The sequence below is a fragment of the Rattus rattus genome, chromosome 12, assembly GCF_011064425.1.
Source record: "Rattus rattus isolate New Zealand chromosome 12, Rrattus_CSIRO_v1, whole genome shotgun sequence".
Classification (NCBI taxonomy): domain Eukaryota; kingdom Metazoa; phylum Chordata; class Mammalia; order Rodentia; family Muridae; genus Rattus; species Rattus rattus.
In genome coordinates this window covers 68,458,983-68,486,671 of record NC_046165.1, presented here as the reverse complement: position 1 = coordinate 68,486,671, position 27,689 = coordinate 68,458,983, and the positions used below count along the sequence as shown (strand labels likewise).

The 27,689-nt window shown below is 46.4% G+C and overlaps 1 protein-coding gene across 1 annotated transcript; it reads left to right on the top strand.

Annotated features, from left to right (window-relative positions):
- The first annotated feature begins 1,694 nt into the window (after positions 1 to 1,694).
- On the top strand, positions 1,695 to 26,135 carry Atp12a (ATPase H+/K+ transporting non-gastric alpha2 subunit). Its single transcript, XM_032917603.1, has 23 exons — positions 1,695 to 1,981; positions 2,658 to 2,810; positions 4,963 to 5,022; positions 7,718 to 7,918; positions 8,664 to 8,777; positions 9,522 to 9,656; positions 9,781 to 9,898; positions 10,125 to 10,393; positions 11,473 to 11,671; positions 11,816 to 11,925; positions 13,179 to 13,313; positions 15,761 to 15,953; positions 17,445 to 17,620; positions 18,451 to 18,587; positions 20,217 to 20,367; positions 21,518 to 21,686; positions 21,775 to 21,929; positions 23,360 to 23,483; positions 23,663 to 23,808; positions 24,406 to 24,539; positions 24,717 to 24,818; positions 25,248 to 25,339; positions 25,477 to 26,135. The coding sequence occupies exons 1-23, from the start codon at positions 1,973 to 1,975 to the stop codon at positions 25,503 to 25,505; spliced, it is 3,111 nt and encodes a 1,036-aa protein (XP_032773494.1). The 5' UTR covers positions 1,695 to 1,972; the 3' UTR covers positions 25,506 to 26,135.
- Positions 26,136 to 27,689: the final 1,554 nt, after the last annotated feature.

Sequence of the window (27,689 nt, the reverse complement as noted above, 5' to 3'; positions counted from 1 at the left end):
GGTGCTTGTGTTACAGTTATCTGAGGGCTGCTCTCCTCACAGCACAGAGGGATGCCCAGGAGACTAGAAGCATTATGGCTTTCTTCCTTTTTGGTAGACATCTAGACTTCCAGATACCACAAGGGATAGCCTCAAGGGTCAAAGCAACAGCAGCAGGAACTAAGACTGACCCTGGCAGAAGTCAGGAACAGTATAGGACCCAGCAACTAGGCAGAACTTCACCTCGGTAACCCAGGAAGTGCCAAAGAACCTAACCAGAAACAGTTATGGAGTCTGATGTCATACTACCCCACACTTGACACAGACAGATACAACCAGCCACCTTCTAAGTACTATAAAGTCTATTTTTAAAGCCCTGCCTGCACTTCACATTCTGGGTTTCCTCTTCAAACCCCATAATGACCTTGAGCCAGGAACACCTCTCAGGGACCTTACTTCTCCAGCCTATGATGCCCCTAGAGTTAAGAGCTGGCCAGAACAGCTGGTAAATAAATAAAAGTCACCTGCAGCACCACCCCTCAGACCCCAAGCAAATGGTGGGACCGCTGTTTCACACAGATTCCGAGTTTCCTTCTTATCTGCAAGTCTTTCTTTTGAAAAACATTCTCCCCTGGAGGAAGCAGGGAAGACAATACAGAGGTCTCCCGAAGTCCGCTGTGATTCCAGTCTGCGTTGGAATGTAATATCCCCTCCAGGTTTAAAGAATCTGTGGAATGAGTCTAGACATCCCAGCCAGTCTTCCCAACACTTAAGATTTAAGAAGTTGAACTTGTGGTTTTGTTCCTGGTCCACAGTAGGAAAACCCTAGATTTCGAATTTTGCCCTTTCTGATTGCAGGAAAACGGGAGGGCAGGCAGGACGTAGTAAAGAGGGAGGAAGCCTGTGTGAGCCGTATTATGGAGAACAGAGCTATCCATCTGTGTCCTGAAAGTCCTACCCAAGGCCTGGCTCTGCAAACCCTCAGCCTGCCCCCACCCGAGGAGCCCTGATCTAACCTTCCTAAAGTCCCTACACGCCCCCTCCCAGGTCCTCTTATCCTCTCCACTTCCAATATTGTCTTCCAATTAAAAACCCCAGATTTTTATTTCTTTTCTGGATCTTTGCAATGTAATTCAGCTACTCTAAAGTCTTTGGCAGTTGGCCTAGACTGCTCTAGCGTCTCACTTATCGAAGTAAATGCAGTCTAGAATTAGTATTTATTGCCAGGTCACCTTAGATAAGATACTTGCTGCTAGAAACTGCAATCCCCCACCCTACCCTCATTTACACATTTTAAATAAGTTCCTTTATTGGTAAGGAAACTGCATTTTTAAAAGAAAGTGGGTGTGGATTTTCATAAAAGCTTCATAGGGCGTGGATGTGCTCCAGCCTTGTAGGAGCCTGGGGTCCGACTGACAGACAGACAGTGGCGCTTGCACGGGGGCTGCACGCACCTGGCGCGTGCCACTGTTGTTGCGCAACCGGCAGAACCTGGTCGCCAGATCCGCCCTAAAGCAGACCCCGCGTCCTCCAGCCAGGTATCAAGAGGAGTCCCCACCTTAGAGCCTCAAATCCCTGGCCACCAATCCTACTCCACCCAGGCTTGCGCGCACTCGGGTTTCCTATCCCAGGGGCGTCCCCGGTGCAGGGAACTGTGTCGCCCCAGGTATGTGGGCGGAGCTCGCAGCATTTAAGGCGCGCTCCACCTCCCAGAGACAGTGGCTGGTGATCGGCCGCGGAGGTGCTTGCTGCGTCCGGGTTGGCGCCTTGCTTCTGCAACGCCAACGTCTTCGCCTTCACCACTCAGGGACCCGGACCTCAACACCCGCCGCGGCCGCGGCCGCCGCCACCAAAAGTTCAGACTTGACTCTGTGAACCACAGCCCGGCGCGCGCTAAAGCAACGCGCATCTTCACACTTACCCGGCTCACCTCAGCAGGCCAGCATCCGGTGTCTTACATCGTTTGCCAGCGGGTTGGACCACCAGCCACAGTATGCGCCGGGTGCGTTATATCTCCACGTCTAGTGAGAACCTTAGACGACCATCGGAAAGCGCGGGAAAAACAAAAAGAAATGCCTGGTCTTGGAAAAATAGGGGGTGGGCGATCTTAACACCGAACTCACTCTCAGCCACCAAGAATATATATGGTAAAAATTGGGGGGCAGATAGTGTATAGAAATTAGTATAGATGTGTAGGAAGGGTCCCCAGGGTCGCCAAGCCAGCTGCATAGCAGCTGTTCTGCAAGCTCCGGGTTGGAGGTGACACTTGGGTTCTGTTGGATGCAAGGTGGTCTGAAAAGCCACACTCGCAGTGAGCCTATTTGAAACTTCACCGCTTCCTTAAGAAGAAAGGTGGCACAGCTGGTGTGACCCATGGACCAAGGTGCTAGAGAAAATGGTAACTTTCCCACCTGCCCTCCCCCAGAGGAGGAGTTCCTTGCAACGATGCTGCTGGGGCTGTACCAGACAAGGCTGCTGTCTCCACAGAAGGAGGGAAATATTTTTGCGAGGGAAGGAGAGATACTTCCCACAGTTGGGTCCTCCGCTTCCTCTCCAGGTGGGGATGAAGGGGCCAGCGCTCTTTCCCTCCGGGGATCTCCCCACCCTCTAGGAGGAACTAAGCCCCTCCTCAAGAAAACCTTTCTGGAGCTAATATTGCATCTCTGCTTCTCTTCCAGAAAACAGAAATTTATTCTGTAGAGCTCAATGGAACGAAAGACGTCAAGCCAGCAGACCAGAGGGATGACAAAAAGTTCAAAGGAGCGAAGAACAAGGACTCGGAACCCAACAAGAGTCACGAGAAAGAGGAGCTGAAGAAAGAACTTGATCTGGTCAGTCCCCTGAAGGCAAAAGAGTCTGGTGCCCCCTCACCAGAGATCTTGTCGTTATAACTTTGCTCTGGTAAAGAAAAAAAAAAATGGCGTCCATGGCGTGGGATATCTTCGAAGGATTCTAATCTCCTTGTTGGTTGGTTGGTTGGTTTGTCTGTCTGTTTGTTGTCAGAGTGTGATGTTATCTTTACTGGTTGTGTCCTGGTCTCCTATGTCCTTCTCTATCCTTGCTGCCAGATTCCTGAGTTCTGGTTGGAGGCAGTCCTAGATAGGACCGGGAGCTTAATTGTAAGCCCCAGAGGCAGAGCCCGTTCATCTCGTTTACCATATGAGGTATTATGTGTTCCTGGAAAAAGGCTGCGCTAGAAATAGACACGCTGGGCTTGGATTCCACAATCATAGTCTCAATCTAAACCCTTCTCTAGGATGGAGCTTAACTGGGCACAATCAAGCTACAGGAACTCCCCTCCCCCTCCCCCATGCTCGCTATTCCCTATGTAAAATGGGAAACAGTTTTCAAAGTCTGGGAGGGTGGGGGAATGAGCAATGTTTTAGAAGTTAAGTTTCTTTACGGAAGGGTGGTATTATTATGCCGCTGGGTGATCAAAGCGGATGGGTTTGATGAACAGCTACCCTGGATGTGGAACGTTAGAGATCCTTTCAGGAAGGCTAAAGGGAGCTTGAGGCTGGGCTGGCTCGTCCTGCGGTTCATTGGCAGACCTCAGAGCCCTGTAGCCGTTGGGCTACTGCCCGACTTATGCAAACTTATTCAAGCCGGGTTGCCAGTTGTTGATACCGGGGACCTTGGCATCCTGAGAACCTCATGAGGAACAAACAAATACTAGAAGTCAGAGCTGTTTGACTTTCCTGGAGCGCTTGTTAAACGTTTAAAAGCAAACTGTTAGACTGTTGTATGCATGATTCCTGGTAGACATTTGAGGGCATGGCTCAGAAATTGGACTGATGTAAATTTAAATTTCAGTGTGACCGACACTCATTTTTCTCTTTCCAATCATCTTTAACCCCAGCGCTTAGAAGGCTAAGGGGACAGCTATCACAAGTTCCAGGCCAGACTGCACTGCATTCTGGCTGAGACCTGATTAAAGAGGGAAAACTCAATGCCTATCTGTTAAGATTGCGGATAGGATTAACTGAGCAAAGAGAAGTACTAGGTAACACACAAGCAATTGTTACGCCTGTGTGTCTCTGGCGTTTGAGATGGAAACACACGGTTTGCCCTTGAGATCGCTACTTGGATATATGCCTATTCTCTCAGAAGCCTGCTAATCTTTTATTTTACATATGTCTACTTACCTATACTGTATTTGGAGACAGGGACTTGCTGTAAAGTTCATACTGATGCATGCTATGTGGCTCCGCTACCCTTGAACTTCAGGACTGTTTATGGGCTTCCCAGGTTCTGAGGTTACAGGCTCCACCATGCTCAGCTCTGCACACAGTTATGCCATGAATTTTTCTTTAAGTACTTTGAATACGGTGTAGGGAAATCACTCCCATGATCGGAGCCCATTCTCCTGCTTCGTTGTAAGAACGGAACCCCCTGCCCTCTTTCTATCCTTGAAAGCTCTTCCCAAGAGTCCTGCAGTTTGTGACATGATGCTTGAATAACTTCGAACTTTGATCTCCGTGGCAAATTAGAGCCTTGGATCCAATCTCTCTGAATGACAAGCCTGTCCTGGTCTAATTCTTAGGAGCAGAAAGAGCCCCCACGGCCACAGCCTTGCTCCCCCTCTCCCTTCCCTCCTGCTCTCACCCCACGTGTACGTTGGCTTCACTTATCACCACCAGCCAGCCTCAGCATCCAGGTCTGAATGAAGTGTCCAACTAGCTCATGGCTATAAGATGACGATGCCAGGGCTTGCATAAGCTGGAGAGCAGACTGAGGCAAATAGGCATTCTATTGCTCATAAAAAACCAAGGACAGTGTCTGGGTGTCAGTGGCACTGTGTGTACTCACAGAGCAGGCAGGGCTTCAAGACAAGGTCCCCTGTACCAGCTACTCACTGCTCAGCCTTCTCCTCCCCACCAAGCTTCCTGTCCCCTTCTATCCTCTGTGCTACTTCCAGCCTTTTAAGTGGGTAGAGTCTTCTGGAATGATGTCATTTACTCCCTTTCCCTCTGTGAATTTCAGGATGATCACAGACTCAGTAATACAGAATTGGAACAGAAATATGGTACCAACATCATCCAGGTAAGCCATCAGGGGACTGAAGGTCTGAGGGAACACACATCCTAACTATGCAGATTGGTGTACTCAGGCTGTGGGTAACTTGGGGCCACACCTGTGAAACTATCCATTTTCTGGATGGTTGGATCCTAAGACAAGCCACTCCACCTGCTAGAGCTGGCCTACCTGACCCAAGGCCCCAGACAGGCTCCTCTAGAAGCCCAGGCACAAGCAACAAGGGAGCTGTGATTCCCCAGAATGGTACACACCCTCCTTAAGATCCTGGCCACAAGGGGTTGGGGATTTAGCTCAGTGGTAGAGCACTTGTGGTAGAGTGGTAGAGTGGTAGAGTGGTAGAGTGGTAGAGTGGTAGAGTGGTAGAGTGGTAGAAGGCCCTGGGTTTGGTCCCCAGCTCCGGAAAAAAAAAAAAAAGATCCTGGCCCCAAGTTGCTTTATGAAGCAAATGGTGCACAGGATTCTTTATATTGGAGGCTGGGGAGGCCACTGTTGGAAAGTGAGGTCCCAGAATCTCCATCTCAGAGCCCAAGGTACTAGAGCGCTTTAGAACTTTACAAAGTCTTCACTACAAAAGTGTTGCTTCCTTCTGTGGATTCAAATCCAAGTTCAATTTCAAAAGTTTAAGCCTCTCTTAAAAGGGTACTTATTAATTAATTAATTAATTAATTATTTTTATGTGTATGAGTGTTTTGGACTGCGCATGTATAAATATGCCACATGCATGTAGTCCACAGAGGTCAGAAGATCCCCTGGAACTGTTACAGGTGCTGTGCATTGTCACGTTGGTGCTGAGAACCAAGTCCCGGTCTTCTGTGAGAGCAGCAAGTGCTCTTGTATCTCTCTAGCCCAAATTCAAACCTCTGGACAGAAAATGAATATTCATTTGTTCAAATGAAAAGAAAAGAGAGAGAAAACCTACTATGTGGTTCACACTGGACTGCAGCAGAGGCAAACAGGAGTAGGCAGTCCTGGCATTAAGACAGCAGATATGTAAGAAAGCTTAACATTCACTTTATACAACTGGAGTGACAATGGAGAGCTTGAAACTGTACAAAGAGAGATGGATAATTAATAAACCAAGGGGCCAGAACAGCCTACAGTATCTGAATGGGGTTCAGAATGATGGTCCAGATGTAAGTCTGAGGGATGCCCCTGGGTCAGATAGGGTAAGAGTGGGTCAAGAGCAATCTGGGTTTGCAAGACTGATGTGTGTGGGGGAAGGGCTGAGGAAAGGCGAGGTATAGAAGTGGCTAGGGAAAGCCTCACTGAAAGCATCACAGGCTTCCATGATCAGCTGAGGAAGAGGAGCTACAGTAATTGTATAAGCAGACACAACTTCTAGATGAAAGTAATGTGACCAAAAAAAAAAAATTATGTCTGAAAAAAGGTGTGTGTGTAAAATAGAAAGCTGTAAAAAAAAAAAAAAAGGAACAAAAAGATAGGATTGAAAGGAAGGTCCAAAACAGGGTAGCCCAGGAAGAGAGAGAGAGAGAAAGAGGGGCTTGGTGGAAGAAACAGATTCAAGATATAGATGGATAGATGAACAGATGAGTGGGTGGGTAGATGATAGATAGATAGATAGATAGATAGATAGATAGATAGATAGACAGACAGACAGACAGACAGACAGACATGGTGCAAGGGGATTTGACTTAATTTCCAATCTTGTTTGCCATGTTAGAGGCAAGAGGAGGAGGTCAGGTGATGGGTGGGTAGAAGTGAGAAGGAAAAAAGATACAGCAGAAATGGCAGGGGGTTTTATTCTGAGTGACGTGTTCCAGAATCCACAAACAGTGCAGTCCCTTCTGTCATGGCGCACTCTTTGCATGGAACAGATGACAGATACATCCCCTCCCGCCTACTTTAGAGCGTCTCTAGATCATTCACATGGAATGTACTTCGGACGCTGTATAAATGGGTGTCATGCTGTACTGTTTGGCAATAAGGGACAAGGGAAGGGGTTTGTGTGTGTTCAGTGTGCACGCAACCATCATAGGTACTATTAGAAATACCTCCGGAATGGCCTTGTGGAAATGTTCAACAGCTACTGAGAGAAGGGGCTCTGGAAAAAGAGCAGCAAGAAGACGAGTTGGTACCTCAGAGTCTAGTGATGCAGCAAATATGTGAGTCACTACCAAGCAAAAGCATTGGATCCTAGAGCAGACTCAAAATGAACAAAACGGAGATGTTGCTCCTAGCTTAAACAGAATTAGAAAAAGATATGCACACAGTGTTTTCTATGATAGTTTGTGCTGGGTGTGGTGGCATATGCACGTGTCAAAGTAATTAGAAGGCTGAGGCAGAGAAGGATTGCAAGTTCAAGGCCAGTATGGGCTACATATCAATGTCCCAAAATAAAAAGTAAAATTAGGGTTAGGGTTAGAGCTTAGAGGTACAACATTTTCCTAGATCTGGATGCAATCTCTAAGACACCATCCAGGATAAGAAATTGTTTTTGGAGACAGATATTTAAACTAACTTAAACATTTTGTTAATGTGTCCATATTGGATATCATATGGTACCCCATCAATAAAAACAAAGGTAATCTTTGTTAAGAATAATAATAAGCCAGAGTTGAGAGACCAAGGTATCATTCCCGTTTCCAGGGCCTTCTCGGGCAATGTTACTGCCTAACCACAACCTGCAGAAACATGAGGAGTGACTGTCTGTTCCTATGCATGTTTTTCTTGGCTTTTTCAGGGTCTCTCCAGCGTCAGAGCTACAGAGCTCCTGGCTCGGGATGGGCCCAACGCTCTTACCCCTCCCAAGCAAACTCCAGAGATTATCAAGTTCCTCAAGCAGATGGTGGGGGGCTTTTCCATCCTCCTGTGGATAGGTGCTGCCTTGTGCTGGATCGCATTTGTGATCCAGTACGTCAACAATTCCGCGTCCCTAGACAACGTAAGCAACCGTCCTGGGCTTCCCTTGGTTACGGGGAGAAGCAGTCATCAGGTGCAGCCATCAGTGGACACAGTGCTAGGCTAAAGCTAGGATTCTATCACCCGCCAGGCAGTGGTGAATACGGGGACATTCTCCCAGCTCTGAAACGAGTGGAATCTCATTTTCAGACAACATAGGTGCAGGTTTTAGAATACAGACAAGACACTTAGTCCACGATGAGGAAGAAAATCACTAGGAAGTACTTTGGGGAAGCTCTTTCCCTCAAAGCTAATCTCTCCTTTTCCCGTGGAGGGCAGCTACACCTGCTTGCATCCCAGTGCCAAGTGCAAAGAATTGAACTGGCTGATGCTACACTGAGAGAGAAACCAGCTCCCAAAAGCTAGGTGTTGCATGTGGCCATTGATGTTAAATACCAGACAGGCACATCTTTGGAGGACATATACATGGTCCTCAGGCTGGCACAGGGGCAGAGTGATTGATTTCAGGCTGGGGGAGGGGTGGTGAATATGTGCATATGTAAAAGAAGATATCTGAACATTAGCACAAAATTTGTTTCCTCCATGTACACCTGTCTCCATAGCCTGAAGGTAATTCATGGCAATACTTTAAGTATCTCTGTATTTGTGACTTACCCCATGGAACTGGGTAGGAACTTTCCCTTTGGCATCACGCTGTTAGTCAGGCTAGACTGTTTCAGATGTGGGGTTTTCTGCTTCCTTGACTACTGCCTCTCCCCCCAACCCAGGTCTACTTGGGCGCCATACTTGTCCTGGTTGTTATTTTAACGGGGATTTTTGCTTATTACCAAGAAGCCAAAAGCACCAACATCATGGCCAGCTTTAGTAAGATGATCCCCCAGGTGAGTAGGAGCCATGCAACTCTGGTCTCTTCCTGAAATCTGGGTAAGGAGGCAGCTGTGGTCTCACTCCTCGATGCCTGGGACATCTTGGTCAAATTAGCTCACGTCTCCAAATCCTAGTTCATCACAGAATTGAAGTGGTCGTGGGTCTGAAGTGAGATCAAGGAAAACACTCAGATCAAGGAAAAGATGGACAGAACATTAGTCATTGGGCGACATGTTCTGAACTATTTTGGACAACCTCTCAGATGGTTCTAGAATGTTCCTCACCAACAGTCAAGGAGATCCATCGATCTACTTTTTTCAAGGAATCCTTGTGTCTGTAGCTAGGAAAACTCTGGCCCTGGGTGAAAGAACGGGCAGCTAGAAGGGAAGATTCTGAGTACACGAGATGCCTCCTACAGCGCCAAGAAAGAAGCAGGGCGCTCCCTCATTAATGTTCCCCTATCGCAGCAGGAGTCTAGCTCTTTAGCTGGTTTTCACCTGCCTGGCCATCCAGGAGGGGCCTCACCTTTATCATCTGCCTTGGTTGTGTCTGCCAAGCAACGGTAGACTTTTCTGGTTCCAAGAACAGACCTCAAGAAAAATTAGTTCTTGGAGTCTGTGAAGCAGTCATTAGCTTTGCCCTCACCACTCTGACAGCCATGGGTCCACAGCCCCCACTCCAGGGTTCCATAGGTGCACAGTGGGAAGGTCACAGTGCTCCCCCGATGCTTAGGCGTCTGTCATGGCTTTCGTCCACAGCAAGCTCTTGTCATCCGAGATGCCGAAAAGAAGGTCATTTCAGCAGAGCAACTGGTGGTGGGGGACGTTGTGGAGATTAAAGGAGGGGACCAGATCCCTGCGGACATCAGACTGGTATTTTCCCAAGGGTGCAAAGTGAGTATCAAGGACATCTTCCTCCAGGAGACTGCTGGGAGGTACCCAGCACTCTCTCCCTGTTTTGAAGAAAAAATAGGGACTAAAGTAGCTCATTTTGAATTACTTTCAAATTTTCTTTCAGGTAGATAACTCCTCTCTCACTGGAGAATCTGAGCCCCAGGCTCGTTCAACTGAGTTTACCCATGAAAACCCCTTGGAAACCAAGAACATAGGCTTCTATTCTACAACCTGCCTGGAAGGTAAGGCCAGCTGGCTCTCAGGGGTGCATGCCTCTCCCTCTTGGCTCTGAGGTTTTCATCCCTCCAGTCCGTTGCTCTAGAGCTTTTCCCAGGGGAAAAAAATGCAGAATTGAGGGGACCAGAGAATTATGTTAGCCTTTGTGTTGTCAAGTGCTGGCTCCCTCTGCAGCCAGCCAGAGAGGGCTGCGAGCAGAACTCCTAGGGTAAAATGTCTTCTTCCCTGCAGGTACAGCAACTGGCATTGTCATCAACACGGGTGACCGCACCATCATCGGGCGCATAGCCTCCTTGGCTTCAGGCGTTGGGAGTGAGAAAACGCCCATTGCCATTGAGATCGAGCATTTTGTCCATATTGTGGCAGGAGTGGCTGTGTCCATTGGCATCATTTTCTTCATCACCGCCGTGTGCATGAAGTACTATGTCCTCGACGCCATCATCTTCCTCATTAGCATCATTGTGGCTAACGTGCCAGAGGGCCTCCTGGCTACTGTCACTGTGAGTTTATGCTGTTAGAGAGACTGCACCCTGACACCCATCACTGTGGCTGTAGAACCACAGCTTCCCCATCTGCAGTGCCACACACCCTCTCCTCCTGAGACCACCATGGGATGGTTTCATAGAGAGGTAGACAATAAGAGTTGTGATGTTTCTGACATCTGGGTGCATCGTCCTAAAAATTTTATATTTTCAGAAGATCTAGGTTAGTTCCCATAGGTTATTTCACACCCCCTTTTATCCAGAGAAGATAAATGTCAAGCCCCCATGTATAGAATTTCTAAACACAACACATTCCCCTAATTGCTTTTCTAAAACCCCCTTTCTCCCCCCCCCTTTTTTTTTTTTTTTTTTTTTTGGTTCTTTTTTTTTTGGAGCTGGGGACCGAACCCAGGGTCTTGCGCTTGCTAGGCAAGCGCTCTACCACTGAGCTAAATCCCCAACCCCTCCACCCCTTCTTTTTATAAAGGAGTTCAACCCCTTTCTTACCTAACCTGAGATTGAGCCCTGACTCTCTCCTGTGTCCTTTTACCCAGGCCCATCTAATTCAGTCATTAGACAAAAGCTTCCTCTTGCCCAACCTGCCATAGAGGCCCATGGGAGAGGGAAGAGGGTTCAAATGCTAGCCATTTAACTACAGGAGCAGTGGCCAAGTGCTGTCCAGACCAAAGACAGGAGAAGAATGTTTTTGAGTTCCAGGTCTCACTCCTGGTTTTTTGTTTTGCTTTGTGGTTCTTGAGATTAAACCCATCACCTCATGAATGCTAGGCAGGCAATTTACCACAGCCCAACTAACTGGGCCCACTTTTGAAGAGCATGTGTCAAATTGCATGAATTATCTTTGTGGCCTGTGGACTTTCAGGCACTTTCTTCAAAGAATATAGAGATAATAGACATGTCCTATATTTAATCTATTTTTTAAGATTGTGGTTAATAGGGCTTTGGGGTGGCTTTCAACTCACTAATCCAGATTGTAGTTGTAATACCATGTCTGGTCCAGTTCTCCCCTGAAAGTCAGTCCCAGCTAACCTGAGTTCAAAATGACTGTCCCCAAAGCATCATTTCTCCCCTCTTGCTAGGTTACCCTGTCACTGACGGCAAAACGGATGGCCAAGAAGAACTGCCTGGTAAAGAATCTGGAGGCAGTGGAGACTCTTGGCTCCACCTCCATCATCTGCTCAGACAAGACGGGGACCCTGACCCAGAACAGGATGACTGTGGCTCACTTGTGGTTTGACAATCAGATCTTTGTGGCTGATACTAGTGAAAACCAAACAAGTGAGTTTTGTGGAACATCCAAGCCTAAAGACAAGGACCCAAGCAAAAGGGCTGGTTGAGGCTCTCTGGTCTTACGGGAAGGGTGTGACTGGGGCCTGTCAGACCCATCACCCACATTAACCACTGTTCTCTCTCTGTGTCCAGAACAAGCCTTTGACCAAAGCTCTGGAACCTGGGCTTCCTTGTCCAAGATAATAACACTGTGTAACCGAGCAGAGTTCAGGCCAGGCCAGGAGAGTGTCCCCATCATGAAGGTAAGGCTGCTGACACTCTAGGGCTTATGTCACAGGCAACACAAGGTCACTCTGTTCTACTTGTGCGCTTGATTTAGTCTCTCCCACTGGGCAAAGTTTGCTCTAGTAAGAGCAAATCTGGCTCTGGAGATGGGCAGAAGGTCTTTCTCACTCCATCTATCACTGAAAAATTACAAAGGGTACTTGTCAGAAGTCTAAATTCCCTCTCATTCCCAGATGCAAATGTGTCTTGAATTTGCTTTCCTGACTTCTGGAAACTAGGTGGACATTATCAGAGTTCCTTGATAAACAAATGTTATTTGCTGAACTACAAATTATAGTTGGATGGAAGTAAGAGGTCTAATCTTACATAGCACATCCTCCTCTTGACTAGAATACAGGATATCAAGTGGTCTTGGAACACTGAATAAAAACACACTCCTACCTTACCTTCCTCCTCCTCCTCCTCCTCTCCCTTCCTCCTCTCTCTCTCTCTCTCTCTCTCTCTCTCTCTCTCTCTCTCTCTCCTCTCTCTCTCCCTTTCCCTCCCTCTCTCTCTCTCTCCCCACCCCTTCCCTTTTTCCCTCCAAAGATGAATGTGTCCCCTTGTTATTTCTGTGCCCGGTCTGGCTTCCAGTCAACAGGATGTCAAAATGTTTGCACTGACATAGTCATTCTCCTTGTCTTTGGGCCAAAGGTTATAGAAATTATCTTTGAGTTTCTTCTTTCCAGTGAGCCACCAAGTTCTCCCACTGTAGGTTTGACATGTACACAACTTCACACTTCTATTATGATCAGTACTTGCATCTAAGTTGTCAGACCACCTCTTGTTGGGCTCCTCACCTCTCACTGACCTCCCCACCTCTCCTGGGCCGCCCAGATTTTAGCCTTCCTTTCCATCGTTTTCATCTGTCACTAATTTTAAAATATTGGTTGGTTTTACCTTCACCAAAGTTCGCTTAATTTTTTTCTGTGAGTCCCTGTTTTCTACTACTTGAGTCTTGATGACAGACTGCTTACCACACACACCGGTACTTCTGTCCCTGGCAGTGCATTCTAGAAGGCTTTATCCCCCACCAACCCACCCCCTGGTCTCCTACTCATGAGAGCCCCATTGCACAACAGAGCTCCTCTTTGCTCAAACTCCCATTGTGCCTGTAGGTGGCGCCATTGCTTTATATTCTTACCATGGTCCTGGCCCAGCCACTTAATGATGACCTTGTCTCTTCAGCGAGGTGATGATGTGCTGTAAGCATTTCTCTCTCGATTCCCAGAGAACTGTGGTTGGAGACGCCTCAGAAACTGCTCTGCTAAAGTTCTCAGAGGTCATTTTGGGTGACGTGATGGGAATTAGGAAAAGAAACCACAAAGTGGCTGAAATTCCTTTTAATTCTACCAACAAATTTCAGGTGAGTCTCCCCTCACACCTGGCAATCTTTGTCACTAGAACAAAACAACTACGGCACTCACCCATTTGCTATTCTCTATTCCAGACCAGACCTGGCTTCAAAAGACCTTAGAGGGCTGGGAGATAGGGGCACAAGCATTAGTCAAAGCATGTCAGGTTTTCCAGTGGTGTCATTGTTCTCCTCCTCCCCCCACCTTCTCTTTTCTGACAACCAAGAAAAGACATAAAGCCAACCTTGCCATCCCTGAAGTAAGGTAGAAAAAGAAAAGCAAAGAGCTTCTTAGGGTCTGCTCCTCCTAAGAACAGTCCATGTGTCCTACATGTGTGCTCATAGACAGACAGACAGACAGACTTGGAATACTCTCTGTTTACACAGCACTGACATGTTAGATAGTGTAAGTCATTTAAGGATTATCAGAAATGTGCCTAGCTCCTGTGTAAATACTATGTCTTATAATATAATGGGTTTGAGGGGCATCTTAGATTTTAATATTCTTGGTCTCTGGAGTCAATCTCCTAAGGAAATAAGAACCAACTATATAAGCCAGGCACTTTATTTGTTTCCTTGTAACAGACCTATGAGGTAGGACCAGTGAATCCAAATGTATAGAATAGGAATAAAAAACCCTTAGAACGTGTCGTGATCATAGTCTCACAGTGTCAAGGTAGCACTGACCAGTTTTAACAATCTCTAAAATCTGTACAGAGTCTACCTCACAGATGCAGAAATATCATGTAAGTCACATAAAGAAGCTTGCCTGAGACTGCCCTTGAAGCAGGCAAGTCCTGAGAACCAGCCAAATTATGTTTTATTTCCATCCCATATTCCATTGGTAGGAACCTTTCTACCCACTGTTTAGGAAGGACACGGCCATCATTGCCTAGTTGTCTTGAATGGCTCCAACAATGGCAGTAACCAGTCATGTCTGTCCTCTTCATTTCAGACCCATAACTTGTCTCCCAGTTTCCTACTGCAGATGGGATTTCCTGCAGAGTGCCAGGCTGAGTGAAGGATGTGGCTTGGGCTTTGAATAAAAATGTAGTCATAGTAGGTGATGTCATCATTGTGTGACCATGACATGTGCCAGCACACCTTGATCTAGAGCTTTTTCTTTGTGGTGCTGGGGATTGAACCATGGAGTCTCACATGTGTTAGGCAAACTCGAGCTCTGCCCGACCATCCAGAAAATAAAGGTGATAATGGTAATCAATACAGGAGGCTCTTTGGTTTGGATTAGGTTGGGTTGGGTTAAGTTTTTATTTAATTGGTTGACTTGATGTTTTTTCTTGGTCACAAAAAAAAAAACTGGCAAATCCATTTTCTTTCTATTATTTTTAAAAGTTATATTTATTTTTGATTACTCAGAGTCTATTAACTACTGATTTGAATCAACTGTGAATCCCAAAGTGGTGGCAATTTTCTGTATATTTTATTTTTTCAAAAAAAAAATGTCAAAAGTTTCCTGGCCTGGAGCATCTGATTTAATGGTAGAGAGTCTCTCTTGCATTTACAAAGCTCTGAGTTTAATTCCTATTAAGCACTATTTAAAGGAGGAAGAGGAGGACGAAGAGGAGAGGGAAGAGGAGGAGGAGGGGGAGGAGGAGGGGAGGAGGAGGAGGAGAGGAGGAGGAGGAGGAGGAGGGGAGGAGGAGGAGGAGGAGGAGGAGGAGAAATGTCTGCTTGTAACAACAGTGCCTTCTTCTCTACATTTCTGCCATCTCCTCTTATGTCCAGATAGTAAAACTAGATCCATCCTGAGACAGGGAGGCACAGGAATTCCTACTGACCTAGGCAGCTCGGCATTTACAAATGGTTGCTCAAGGCTGGGGAGATGTCTCGGTCTGAGAAGCAGAGACAGACAAATCTCTGGAATTTACTGACCAACCAGCCTGGCCAATGGGTCAACTCCAAGCCAATGAGAAACCCTCAAAAGCCAGGACAGAACGTGCTCGCGAGAACACACACACACACGCACACACACACACACACACACACACACACACCTGCACACACATGTGCACTCAGACACATACATCCATATGCACATACAAAAGATGGCTGCTGCACACCACTAGGAGGGAGAAGTGAGACCAGGGCTCTTCTAGTCCCAACTCTCACAACACCACTGTCCATAGCTTATTCAAGCATGAGCACACCTGGCCTCCTCAAAGGGTCTTAAAGGGCCAGTGTCTGTTTGAAATACAAGCTGTACCTAGTGCATGTTCCAGCTGGCCATGCCCTTCTGGGTCACCCAAATCTAGCTTTTTAATTAGTTACAAATACCAAAAAACAGGCCACACTTGGGAGTGCCATGTTTCTTCCTCCTCTTTTATTCTCTGCGGGCAAATGTCAAGAAAAAAAAATGTTCCCCCTGCTTGTCCTGTTGCTAACTGGAAGAACCATGGTTAAGACACCATAACTAACCTGCCTGATCCATATCCTCCCAGCTCTCCATACATGAGACAGAGGACCCTAATGACAAACGCTTCCTCGTGGTGATGAAAGGGGCCCCTGAGAGGATCTTAGAGAAGTGCAGCACCATCATGATCAATGGCCAGGAGCAGCCACTGGACAAGAGCTCTGCTGATAGCTTCCACACAGCCTACATGGAGCTGGGTGGTCTGGGCGAGCGTGTGTTGGGTGAGTGTAAAAGAACATCCGTGTTTACCTCCTGAGAGTCATGGAAGAAGTCCCACTAACCAGCAGAGTAGCCATGGCATCACATGGATCATATAAAGAAGAATGCGGGGTTCTGGAGAGTGGTGGTACATTTATCTAACATGTGTGAGGTCCTGGGCTCAATCCCCGACCCTGAAAAAAATAAAAGAAAACCGTATGTAAACAAGAGAGAAACATGTAAGAGACAACACTGAAGAGGATGAGGTTGATTCCAGACATAGTCAGAGACTTTACGGAAGAAATCACATTTAAATTGGGCCTTGAGTTGCAGAATTTGAATGGGGGAAGGGAAAACAGCCATGTGAGAGAACTGCAGAGGCCAAGAGGAAGAAAAAAGGAATGAGATTTATGCATGTGGTGGAGCAAGTGGCCCATAGAGTGTCCCAGGATGGATGAGCTGGAGTAGCTCCAGGAAACAGGGCTGAGGAGACAGATTGAAGCCATGGTCCTTAAATATTTGCTGGCATTTTGTCTTACAAAGTCAGGAGAGAGCTTGGAAAGCTTTGCCACAAAGGTGAGCAGGTCAGAGTTCCACTCAGGGTCTGTTAAGGATCATCCTTGCTGGAGGCAATGGGAGAGACGCTGGTCTCACTAAGAGGCAACTGCCTTCATTTCCCTGAGCAAGGGAGCGGGTGGGTATTTGATACAAGCAAGGAATATGAAGGAGAGTCAATCAGTGAGACCCTATGAGGCAAGTGTTAAGACCCTGCAACTTCCTAGAAGGGAATGGTGACTTCAGAAATGATCAGTTATCTCATTTTACGAGCAGTGGAAAGGTAGCTAAGGAACTGAGATGGGGCATCTTGGAGATGGATGGAACTTTAGAAATGCCATCTCTGGACTGGTGTAATGGGGCAGTGTGTTCCACTGTCAGAATCATGGGCTGACCAAACGGCACCTATTCAGAGCTACAGAATGATGAATTCACAGCCCATGGCTGATAAGAAGGCTCATTAAGCACCATGAAAGTGCTTACCACTGGACCCGGAATCTGTGGAATGCGTGCCTTCACGGGCTCTTTGAGTTTATACAGCAGCTAAAATGCATAAATGAGATGCTAATAATTGGAACACACACTACATGACCCACAGCACCAAGTGATCTTTTCAACAAAAGATTGGCCTCCGTGTGACTAGAGTCACTCTAGGAACCTCCTGTTTGACCCCTCGCCTGCTTACTGAAACGTGAGAAGCAGTGAGCCATGCTGGAGATTACTTGATGTAAAAACTGATGGAAGTCAAATGATCGTGGAGATCTACCAGACACAGGAATGCCTTTGACCTCAACCCCAGAGGCTGAAGACGATGGCTGTACCCAGCCGCTGCTCCCTAGTACCTCCCATATGTTAAGCATGCCCTCCACCGCCACACCACACAGCCATCTTCTGACTCTTCCTGCGATCATACTTTATCCCAGTTTCACTTAACCCAAGTGCTTTCTTTCCTCTTCCAGGTTTCTGTCACCTCTACTTGCCAGCAGAGCAGTTCCCCCAAAGTTACATCTTTGATGTCGACTCCGTAAACTTTCCCACTTCCAACTTCTGCTTTGTGGGGCTTCTGTCCATGATCGACCCTCCTCGATCTACTGTGCCAGACGCAGTCTCCAAATGTCGGAGTGCCGGGATCAAGGTGAGTGCTATTTTTCCTCCCTCTATGTTCAATCATCAGAGCTCAGCGTCAGTCTTTAGTTATGTTCAAGTGGGCGTCATCATTCCTGTTTTAGACCTCTTCCTTTATGCTGCTGAGATTTTGGTAACTGTCCCCAAAAGCAGGACAATGTGTGTGGGGTGAGTCAATGCAGTGCCTATAGTGAGAAGAACTTGCTGGTGCCGTGAATTAGACATTAGATTGCCCTAGAGCAGCGGTTCTCAACCTTGCTGATGCTGCATCCCTTTAATACGGTTCCCCGTGTTGTGACCCCTAACCATAACATTTTTTTTCATTGCCACTTCATAACTGTAATTTTGCTACTATTATAACTTGTAATGTAAATCTCTGATATGCAGGATATCTGATACGTGGCCCCCAAAGGGTTGAGAACCACTGCCCTAGACTATGACAGTTAATAAAAGGTTTTAGTTTACTTTCCGTAATCCATTTGTCTTCATGATATGGAAGACAAACATGAATTTCGCTTCTGTGTTAGCATTAGGACTGTTAAAGCAGCACACAACTATCTCTAGGAGACACCCATGGGCCCTCTTACAAATGAAAATGCTGGCAAAGCGGAAGGCTTCCCCTAGTGTTGGGGGGCATATGTAAGAAGCCTGGGAGAAAGGGTGGCCCAGTGCATCCTTCAGAAACTGTGGTGTCTGACATCCAGAGTTGCCCATGAGTGAAGTCATCACTCTCTAGGTCCTGCGAGAGTAGGCAGTGTTTTGGTAAATGTTGAACCACAAACCCCTACTTAGCCAGCAAAGCCCCTCACTACCCACGAGTTTCTGTTGTCTGTGTTCCAGGTTATCATGGTCACAGGTGATCACCCTATCACCGCCAAAGCTATTGCCAAGAGTGTAGGAATCATATCGGCCAACAACGAGACGGTGGAAGACATCGCAAAACGCCGCAATATCGCTGTGGAGCAGGTCAACAAAAGGTAGCCACAGAACCGATGGAGCAGAGGTCAAGTTCTTATCCACCGGGCCCTGTTGACTAAACAGTTTCACTATCGAGAACAAACCATCCTCTGGTTCACGCTCTCCCAGGGCAGGATATGTTGGCTTGGCTTGTAATCTACATTCATTCATTCGCTGAGAACTTTACTGGTGTCTGGTACACGCCAAGCACATTAATACCCTTGCCTGGTATTTCAAGCTTCAGTGAGGTGAAGTTGGCTGTAGCTTCACGATAGGCTGTGCCCTATAGAAAATGCAGTTGTCATATTGTGTGAGCATCCCAGGAGAGCGATTAAGAACGATTGAGAACGATTAAGGTAGCATCACTAGGCAAGATGATCCTACGGGTCCTGCATCATGGATTGGAATTAATGTGCAGCACAGGACAGCACACTCCATGCCCAGCTTAGAAAGAGTAAAATAAAGAGAAGATGAAATTACCCTCTATTGACCGAGTTATAGAATTAAGGAAGTTGAGAATCGTTCTGGTCTCACGCATACCCCACCCCACCCCCAACAGTGAGCATCTTAGGAATTTATTTGCATATTCAGTGGAGTCGTGCAAACATATTCTCTTTCCCTACTTATCAAGTAGAACGGAAGCTTCGTTCTGTCAATCATGTCTGTCTGCCATCTAGCCGCCTATCCTTTTTTTAACTCATCTATCCATCAATTCTTTCAACATGGCTGCTGCCTTCCAGCTACATGCCAGGCGTTATATCAAACACCAGAACAGATGCTGTCCCTACCTGTGGGGGAGCCTCCCATCTAGCCAAGGAGAGGGGAAATAAAACAGATTTTATGAGGAGATATGCGGGGAGGAGCTGCCTAGGCCATGAATGGCATAAACAACCAGAGACTTTAGAATGGTGGGTTGAGGAGGTTACCACTGGGATCTTCTCCCTTGAATCTGGGAGAAGGAAAGAACAATGACCTAGATTGCCCAGGCACTGATGCTTGGTAGGAATACAAGGCTGCCAGGTAATAAATAATTACCAGGTGATCAGAGTCCCTGGGGATGGTTGGCAAATCTAAATTTGCCATCGCTCCTTTGCATAAATAAACAGCCTTCTGCAAAAAACAAAAACAAAAGAAAAAAACAAAAAAACAAACAAAAAAAGGGCTGGGGCTGGTTGGCTGGTTTATTTCCTTAGGACGGTCACACATTTAATGCCAGTTGCTATCACATTGCCCAGAAGTGAAATGGGCAATTATTTATTTACTTATTTATTCTGTTTGCTCTTTTGTTTACTTTGTCAAATCTAGGCTAGTCCTCTACCACAAAGCCACACCCCATCCCCAGCACAAATGCACACTTTGTGTCAATAATTTTTATTTATCTGCTTTGTCAGCTCTGGCTTCATAGCCACCTACATAACCACACATCCAGGCAGCTACGAGAAGGAAAGAAATGTGTTTTCCTTCTTCGGTGCTTGCCCATCTCTGGAAGGAAAAGTCTAGTTGACATTTTATTCCCATTGTCATAGGACAACAGGAAATGGCCTCCTGTTTCAGCCTCAGCTAATATCTTGGCAGGGAAAACGTGCCCAGAATTGTTTCACTACATGATCTGGCCTTTGGCTTCATCCGGTTTCCTCTGGCCCTTTTAGAGAAGCTAAAGCCGCTGTGGTGACTGGCATGGAGCTGAAGGATATGACCCCAGAACAACTGGATGAGCTTTTGACCAACTACCAAGAAATCGTATTTGCCCGGACATCGCCCCAGCAGAAGTTGATCATTGTGGAGGGCTGTCAGAGGCAGGTGGGTCAGCAGCAGCTCCCAGAGGACCGGAAGGCCTGGCTTTCTACTGGGAAATGTGGAGCACATGTTGGGAGGACTGAGGTTCTGTTCGTCTTTGAAAGCATCCCATAGCCACACATTATCTGTCTTTATTTTGTCACAAGAACGTGGGCCCTGGTGGAGAAGACACTCAAATGCTTGTGACTGTGGTTGAGTATAAATATAGAATGGCTTTCTAAGAGTAAATACATAAAATGACATAAGTGAGACATAAGAAATGGCCATCCTTGGTGGCTATGGGGAAGGAGTTTCTGGAATACCTAAAAGCTCAAACCACGCTACCACTCGAGTCCCATCTCTAAAACTGATGAATGTTATTATAGAAAGTACTCACATTTTGTGGACTTTACATCATCTCCAGATGACTCATAATACCAACTATATTGTCAATGCTGCATAAATACCTGATGTTCCATATTGTTTGGGGGAAATAACATCAAGAAAATCTGTGCATATTTACTATAGAGGCAATCTTCTTTTTCAGTATTTTCCTTTTTATGTCTCCCTCTCTCTCCTCTCCTACCTCTCCCTCTCCCTCTCCTCCTTCTCCCTCTTCCCCTCCCCCTCTCCCTCTCCTCCTTCTCCCTCTTCCCCTCCCCCTCTCCCTCTCCCCCTTCATCTCTCCCTCTCCCTGTCCCCCTTCCTCTCTCCCTCTCCCTCTCTCTCTTTCTCTCTCTCCTCTGTCTTTTTTTATTGAGTCATGGTTTTCCTGTGTGTGTCAGGCTGGCTTCAAAGTCATGATCCTCCTGCCTCAACTTTCTAAATACTGTAAAGCATAAGCATATACCACCACAGACAGCTCTCCTCTGCTTTCCAGAATTTTTCTGTATGGATGGTGGAATCTGTAGGTTGAGAACTCCATGAAACACGTCTTTTTCTTGGGAATATACACTGGAGTTTTTGTTTTAACTTCTTCCTTTGCTTACGCCTTCGTCAGAGCTTCTTATTCTGTCTTCTAAGATCGTCCATCTTTATCTTTTTCTCCCCAAAGAGATGCTTTTGGCTCTAGTAGTTCTCCATCCTCAAGGCAAAAGGAGTAGGGGTCTGCTTCCTGGTGGACCTGTGGTGTCTTTATATGCCTCATTCCTATTTTCCCGCTGGGTCTGCACAGGACGCCGTCGTTGCTGTGACGGGTGATGGAGTGAATGACTCTCCAGCACTGAAGAAGGCAGACATCGGGATTGCTATGGGGATAGCAGGTTCTGACGCTGCTAAGAACGCAGCTGACATGGTCTTACTAGACGACAACTTCGCGTCTATAGTCACAGGGGTGGAGGAAGGTGAGTGCGTTCTTGGGGGGTGTCTTCTGGTAGCCAGGTTTCCTGGGAGACCAGAAGCAAGTCCTATAAAGAGACATACCATCCCTAGGTCGCCTGATCTTCGATAACCTGAAGAAAACCATTGCTTACACCCTGACAAAGAACATCGCTGAGCTCTGTCCTTTTTTGATCTACATCGTTGCTGGGCTCCCCCTGCCTATTGGAACCATCACTATCCTATTCATCGACCTGGGCACAGACATTGTAAGTGATACTAAAAGATCTGATAACAGACCCAAGGAGATAGAGGTCATACCTGTCGCCTCCAAGAGCCTTCCATACCACTGGCCATTTCTACCCTCTCTAATGAGCTCTCAGGTGACTCTTGTCCTTCTGGTCCATAGACCATGCTGCCCAGCAGTGGACTAGAGACCTGTCAAGTGTTTGGAAATGAAAATCATTTTACCCTATGACAAGAGTTTTAAGATAAGAAGCAGACTTGATCTCCAGTACTGATTTTTTTTTCTTTTAAAGACATGAGTTCTGACCTCTCAAAGAATAGACCATCATCAGTTTCATCTCCTATTGTTTGGAGAAGTGATCACACAATCATGCTCTGAAAAGAGGTAGTGCCTTAAAGTGATGGCCCCACAGTCACCCATGTTAAGTTAGAGCACGGTGACCTGGAACTGCCTAGCTAAACACAGAATGGAATAGTGGGTTTGTTCTTTGTTCTTTAGTTGGAACTGGCTCTTCTTGCAGGAGGGGCTCTTGTGTGTGTTCATCTGATTTTTTTTCAGATTTTCGTTATTATTTCCAACAGTCACTCATCTAAGAATTCTCACCTTCCAGCCTGTGTCCATTTAGACAAAGCCCCATGAATGTCCCCATTTGGCTCTGGCTTACCTAGGCCAAGGAGAAGAAAACCAACAGAGAGCGATCCGAAGTTACAGTACAAAGGTGGCCCTGACCGTGGCCTCTGTCTTCATGTTTATATAACACCTAGGTCTGACCCCTGCATTATGGGAAAATAAAAGGTGTTTTATCTTTGAGGGAGGACCTGAGATACCCTTCCTGAACTGAATGTTTTCATATTCTAACATTCCAGGACCTTCTACACCTGTTCATTTACTCATCCTGCAATGACTCTCCAAATGTGGACCAATTCTGAAAATAAAATCCCTAGCCCAGTCCAGACTTCCCGCATTGGGAAGTCTGAATGTAAGGATAGTGCTCTGTGTTCTAAGGGCTTTCTTAATGGTAGGACCTGTGAGAGTACTACCATTGTAAGACATTGCTTGGTAGTCTAGCTGCACGCCAAAAGGGAAGGATGGTATTTTATGGCATAAATGGTGGCTTTTTTTTTAAAAAAATTTGTGCTGCATGGTTTGTTTCAAAATGAGCTTTATGGTGATTTTAAAAAGCAGACTGACTTTTTTTAAAAGCCCAGATCCTTATTTATGCTTCTGGTAAGCACCATTGTGCCACTGAACCACACTGTCACTCCCAAATCAGATTGATTTTAAAGATGGATGTCTTTTAAATCCCATATAAACAATACACCCTTGTTATCTGCACCCCGGATATACTCGTTCCCCATCCTCATCACCCACTTACTCCCACCTCTGGCTCACCCTTGCTTACCAATGCTCTGCCTTCCAGGATTTGGTTTCATAGGATCTTTCCTTCTCTAGATCCCCTCCATTGCCTTGGCCTACGAGAAAGCAGAAAGTGACATTATGAATAGGAAACCTCGCCACAAGAAGAAAGACAGACTGGTGAACACGCAGCTGGCCATCTACTCTTACCTTCACATTGGTATGAGGAGGGTGTAGCATCATTGGTCATCCCCCTACCCATGCCTCACTATACAAGATCTCTCCCAAAGAACTCATTCCAGTCCTAGGCAGGGTGGGAGGATGACGCAGAAGAGCACAAGACCCAGCAGCTCTCTGGGCCCAGCATAGCACTCACCTCTGAACCCTCCCCTCTTCCAGGTCTCATGCAAGCTCTGGGAGGTTTCCTCGTCTATTTCACTGTCTATGCACAGCAGGGCTTTTGGCCCACTTCTCTCATCAACCTGAGGGTAGCATGGGAAACAGATGACATAAATGACTTGGAAGACAGCTACGGGCAGGAATGGGTGAGTCAAGAGTTCTTAGGCCAGCACCACCTGGTCCTTCTCCTCTCTTCTCGCTGCCCACCCATACTGTCACAGAAACCCACTTTCCTGAAAGTGATTGATGAGGCAGACTTGGCTGCTTCTCGGTTACAAAGTCCAGAAGATCCCCGGTAACCGTGACTTGGCTTTTGAGAAGGCACGGCCTCATCTCTCAAACTCACTTTTTAAAAAATGTATTTAATGTATGAATGCTCCGTCTACATGTACATCTGCATGCCAGAAGAGGGCATCAGATCCCCCTAGAAATGGTCTGAGCCACCATGTGGTTGCTGGGAATTGATCTTGGGACCTCTGGAAGAACAACCAGTGCTCTTAACCCCCAAGCCATCTTACCAGCCCCTCTAACTTACCTTTTGCATTAGTTCCACAATCGCTGTGGAAGTGTAAGCAGTTTAAGAGCTTCAATGGGGTGACGTAAGTTAATGTCTTTTCCCTTATCATCTGTTTCAAGATAATTTCCTCCTGAACACAAGGAGATGGTCAACCCTTAATCTAGGTGAAGTGGGAAGAGAGAGCCAGGTTTCCTCCAGGTTCTCATCTTCCTCTTCCTCCTGACAGACAAGGTATCAGAGAAAATACCTGGAATGGACAGGCTCAACGGCTTTCTTTGTTGCCATCATGATCCAACAAATTGCGGATCTGATCATCAGGAAAACCCGGAGGAATTCCATCTTTCAACAGGGGCTCTTCAGGTACCTCCATGTCTACCTTCAGGGTAATGAACCTGTCACGTGGGGATAACAAAAGTCTCAGGACCCTCAAACAGCCCACGCCTGTGATAGATGAGGCGTTGGCTTGGCCTGTGGCACTGTCTTCTGGGTGCGTGACCTGGGGAATTCAGCATCTGTTCGCTTCTGTGTGTGTTTCAGAAATAAAGTCATCTGGGTGGGGATCGCCTCACAGGTCATCGTTGCACTGATCCTCTCCTATGGTCTCGGGAGTGTCCCAGCTCTGAGCTTTACTATGCTCAGGTGAGTGGACCTTCAGTGGCACCAAGTAAGAAGCCAGCTTCACTTCTGAGCTATCACAACCGGAATAAACACTAGGGGTTCCCACAGGCTCCTCCAGTCTTCCCAAAGAGATTAAATGGATCCCAAACTGTGGAAACCCATCCCTTCATCTTCCTACTTCCCAGTGGAAGAAAGAGGGTTTCCAGTCCTAACTGGGCCATCACCACTCTCATCCAGCAGGCTTCCTCAAAGACCAACGTTGATTTTAACAGTCCCAGCTGGGCTGAAGTAAGGACCTTGGCAGGTCTGTGCTGTGTGGTGTAATATATCTGTCATTTCTAGTGAAGGGGAAAACTGAGAGAGAGCTTCTACCCCTGCCTCCACCATTGACCGGGGTCTGGGCTGTCTCTTTGGATAAGCCAGGTCTCACTTCCCTCTGTTTGTTTCCAGGGTTCAGTACTGGTTTGTGGCTGTGCCGCACGCCATTTTGATTTGGGTGTATGACGAGATGCGAAAGTTGTTCATCAGGCTCTACCCTGGAAGTGAGTAATGATATAAATGAATTGAGTGTTTGGAAACGGGACCAGCTGTGCCCTCTCGTTCAGCTCAATGATTTCTGATGCTTGTGCCCTGCATCCCACAGGCTCTATTTCTGATTTACCTTTTCCTACCTCTACAGGCTGGTGGGATAAGAACATGTATTATTGAGACCATGTCACTCACAGGTCTCCCAGTGGCCTATCAGGGGTGTTCTTCTTCAAGTCTGGCTACACCTTCGGAGATCTCTGCACAATGTGAATGCTACCAAACCCCACATGAGAGAGACTTTTGGACAGAAAACTGTATGAAGCATACTTAGGTTTTGTATTTTAAAGCTGAGATTTAACTGTTTATATAGAATGTTCATCTCTATGTCTGCCTCCTTATTTTAAATGATGTGAAGTTCAGATATCAGCATAGGGAAGGATATATTTATGTGTATGTAAAGGTCACTGTGTTAAATAGCCTTGTATATCCAAGGCATGTGCTGGGGTCTGCCCTAAGCTAGACTATGATTCCTCAGGCCTTACTTTCTTACTCTCCTAGAGGCCCAACAGACCCCCTAAATCCGCCAAGCAAACTTTCTGTTTGCTGGAGTTTAACCTCAGCAAAGAGAACCAGTGACTTAAGCGGTAATATTTATTTCTAGTAAAACATTGTCAAGCCCTCGCCAGCAATCATTTTGTGTCAGTCATGTGTTGTGTTGTAACTGTTAGATGTATTCATGTGTGACATGTGTGACTAGATTGGCAGGTCCAGTGAGGCCTCGTTTTTAAGTAAAAGATGTTTTCTAAAGCCAAGTGTCATTGTGGTATTATAATCTGGGGGGTGTTTCCAAAATGCAACACACAGAGCACAAGAAGATGAAATGTAATTTCCGTTTTGCTTTGGGACTTGTTGTCCTTGTGGATTTCGTGGGCTGGTTAGAGGGTTTTGTTCTTTCTCCTATTCGCCCATGGATAATCTGCAAGCATAGAGCACTTGAACTCTTGAACTCTTCCCGCACAATCCCTCAGGCGGGGTTCTTTTGGGCAGCAGCAGCACATTAGAGAAAGTTAGTTTGCAAATTGAATTGATGGAATTTGTGGCATTTTGCTTAAGCTTTTTCTGTACGGTGATTTTCCCGACACTCTTGTGTGGGATGGGCTATCTGCTGCTATTGCTGTTGGCTTCCGGCTGCAGCTCTGTAAAAGGGAACAGGAGACTGAGGACCATGTGTGCTCAGGGAGCACACTTCAGAACTTGAAAAATGAGTGCTGTTGTTTGGGACTGTCCTCTGAGCCCAGTAACCCCCATATTCAGGAGTTGAGCTGTGCTGGTTGTTAGAATCGCTCCAGCTGGGCTTGTTGACTGTTTATACTTCCTCATAGAGCCAAGTATCCAGCTGCTCCATACTACCCACAGTTTGCAGCTCTCTGCCCTAATTGCATGGGGTTTGTGGGCTCAGGGAGAGACTAGGGTATATGAGCCAGGGAAGACAAGGGGAAGGGGTCCATCTATAAGACTGTGGGCCAGCCATCATTCATGCTGAGTAAGGCTTTTCAGTGCAGCCTTTTGAGGGAGAAGCTACCATGCTCCTGTAGGTAATCTCTTACCTACAATCTATAAGGAAACCCAATAAAATCATTGGTTCCTTGAAGTGAACTTGGGCGGAATCATGCACAGGTTTGCCAATGCAAGCTTAGGAAGAGAGGTAGAAGTTGTTGTGTATCTCCCTGAGAAGAAATTTTAGCAATAGAGGTCATTACTAAAGTTTATAGAAATGGATTAGAATGTCCAGTGTGTAGGTCAAGCTACAATAATGTTGCCCTCCTCCTGGTGTTTAATCTCTAGTTACAGTAACAGTTATTACAGAGTTAATCTCTATCAGTAGTTCAGTGGACTGGAAACTCTTTCCAGGGTTTTGGACATCACGAGAATGGCCTCGTTCCAGCCCTGAGAAAGCAGCTGATGCTTTCTAAGCTTCAGCTAAAAGAATCTGTCTTCCTCTTTCCCCTGCCAGATCACCTGAGTGCTCTTGGCTGAGACCCCAGCAGCTCTTAGTTCTAGAGGGGCCAATGGAGAACAGCAAGTAATGTGACACAAAGCTTAGGATTTAACTTGGTAGGATCAAGTGGGAAAAGATTTAGAGTTGAAGTACATGTTCAATTATTTTTACTTTTGTCTTTAAAAGTCTTCATGTTGTCTCTAAATCTTTAAAAATACCATTGATTATTTTATATATATATATATATATATATATATATATATATCTCAAAAGTGGAATTAGTAAATTAAAGGAATTATTTTTTTAAGTTTCAGTGTGTGTGTGTGTGTGTGTGTGTGTGTGTGTGTGTGTATGTGTACTAGTGT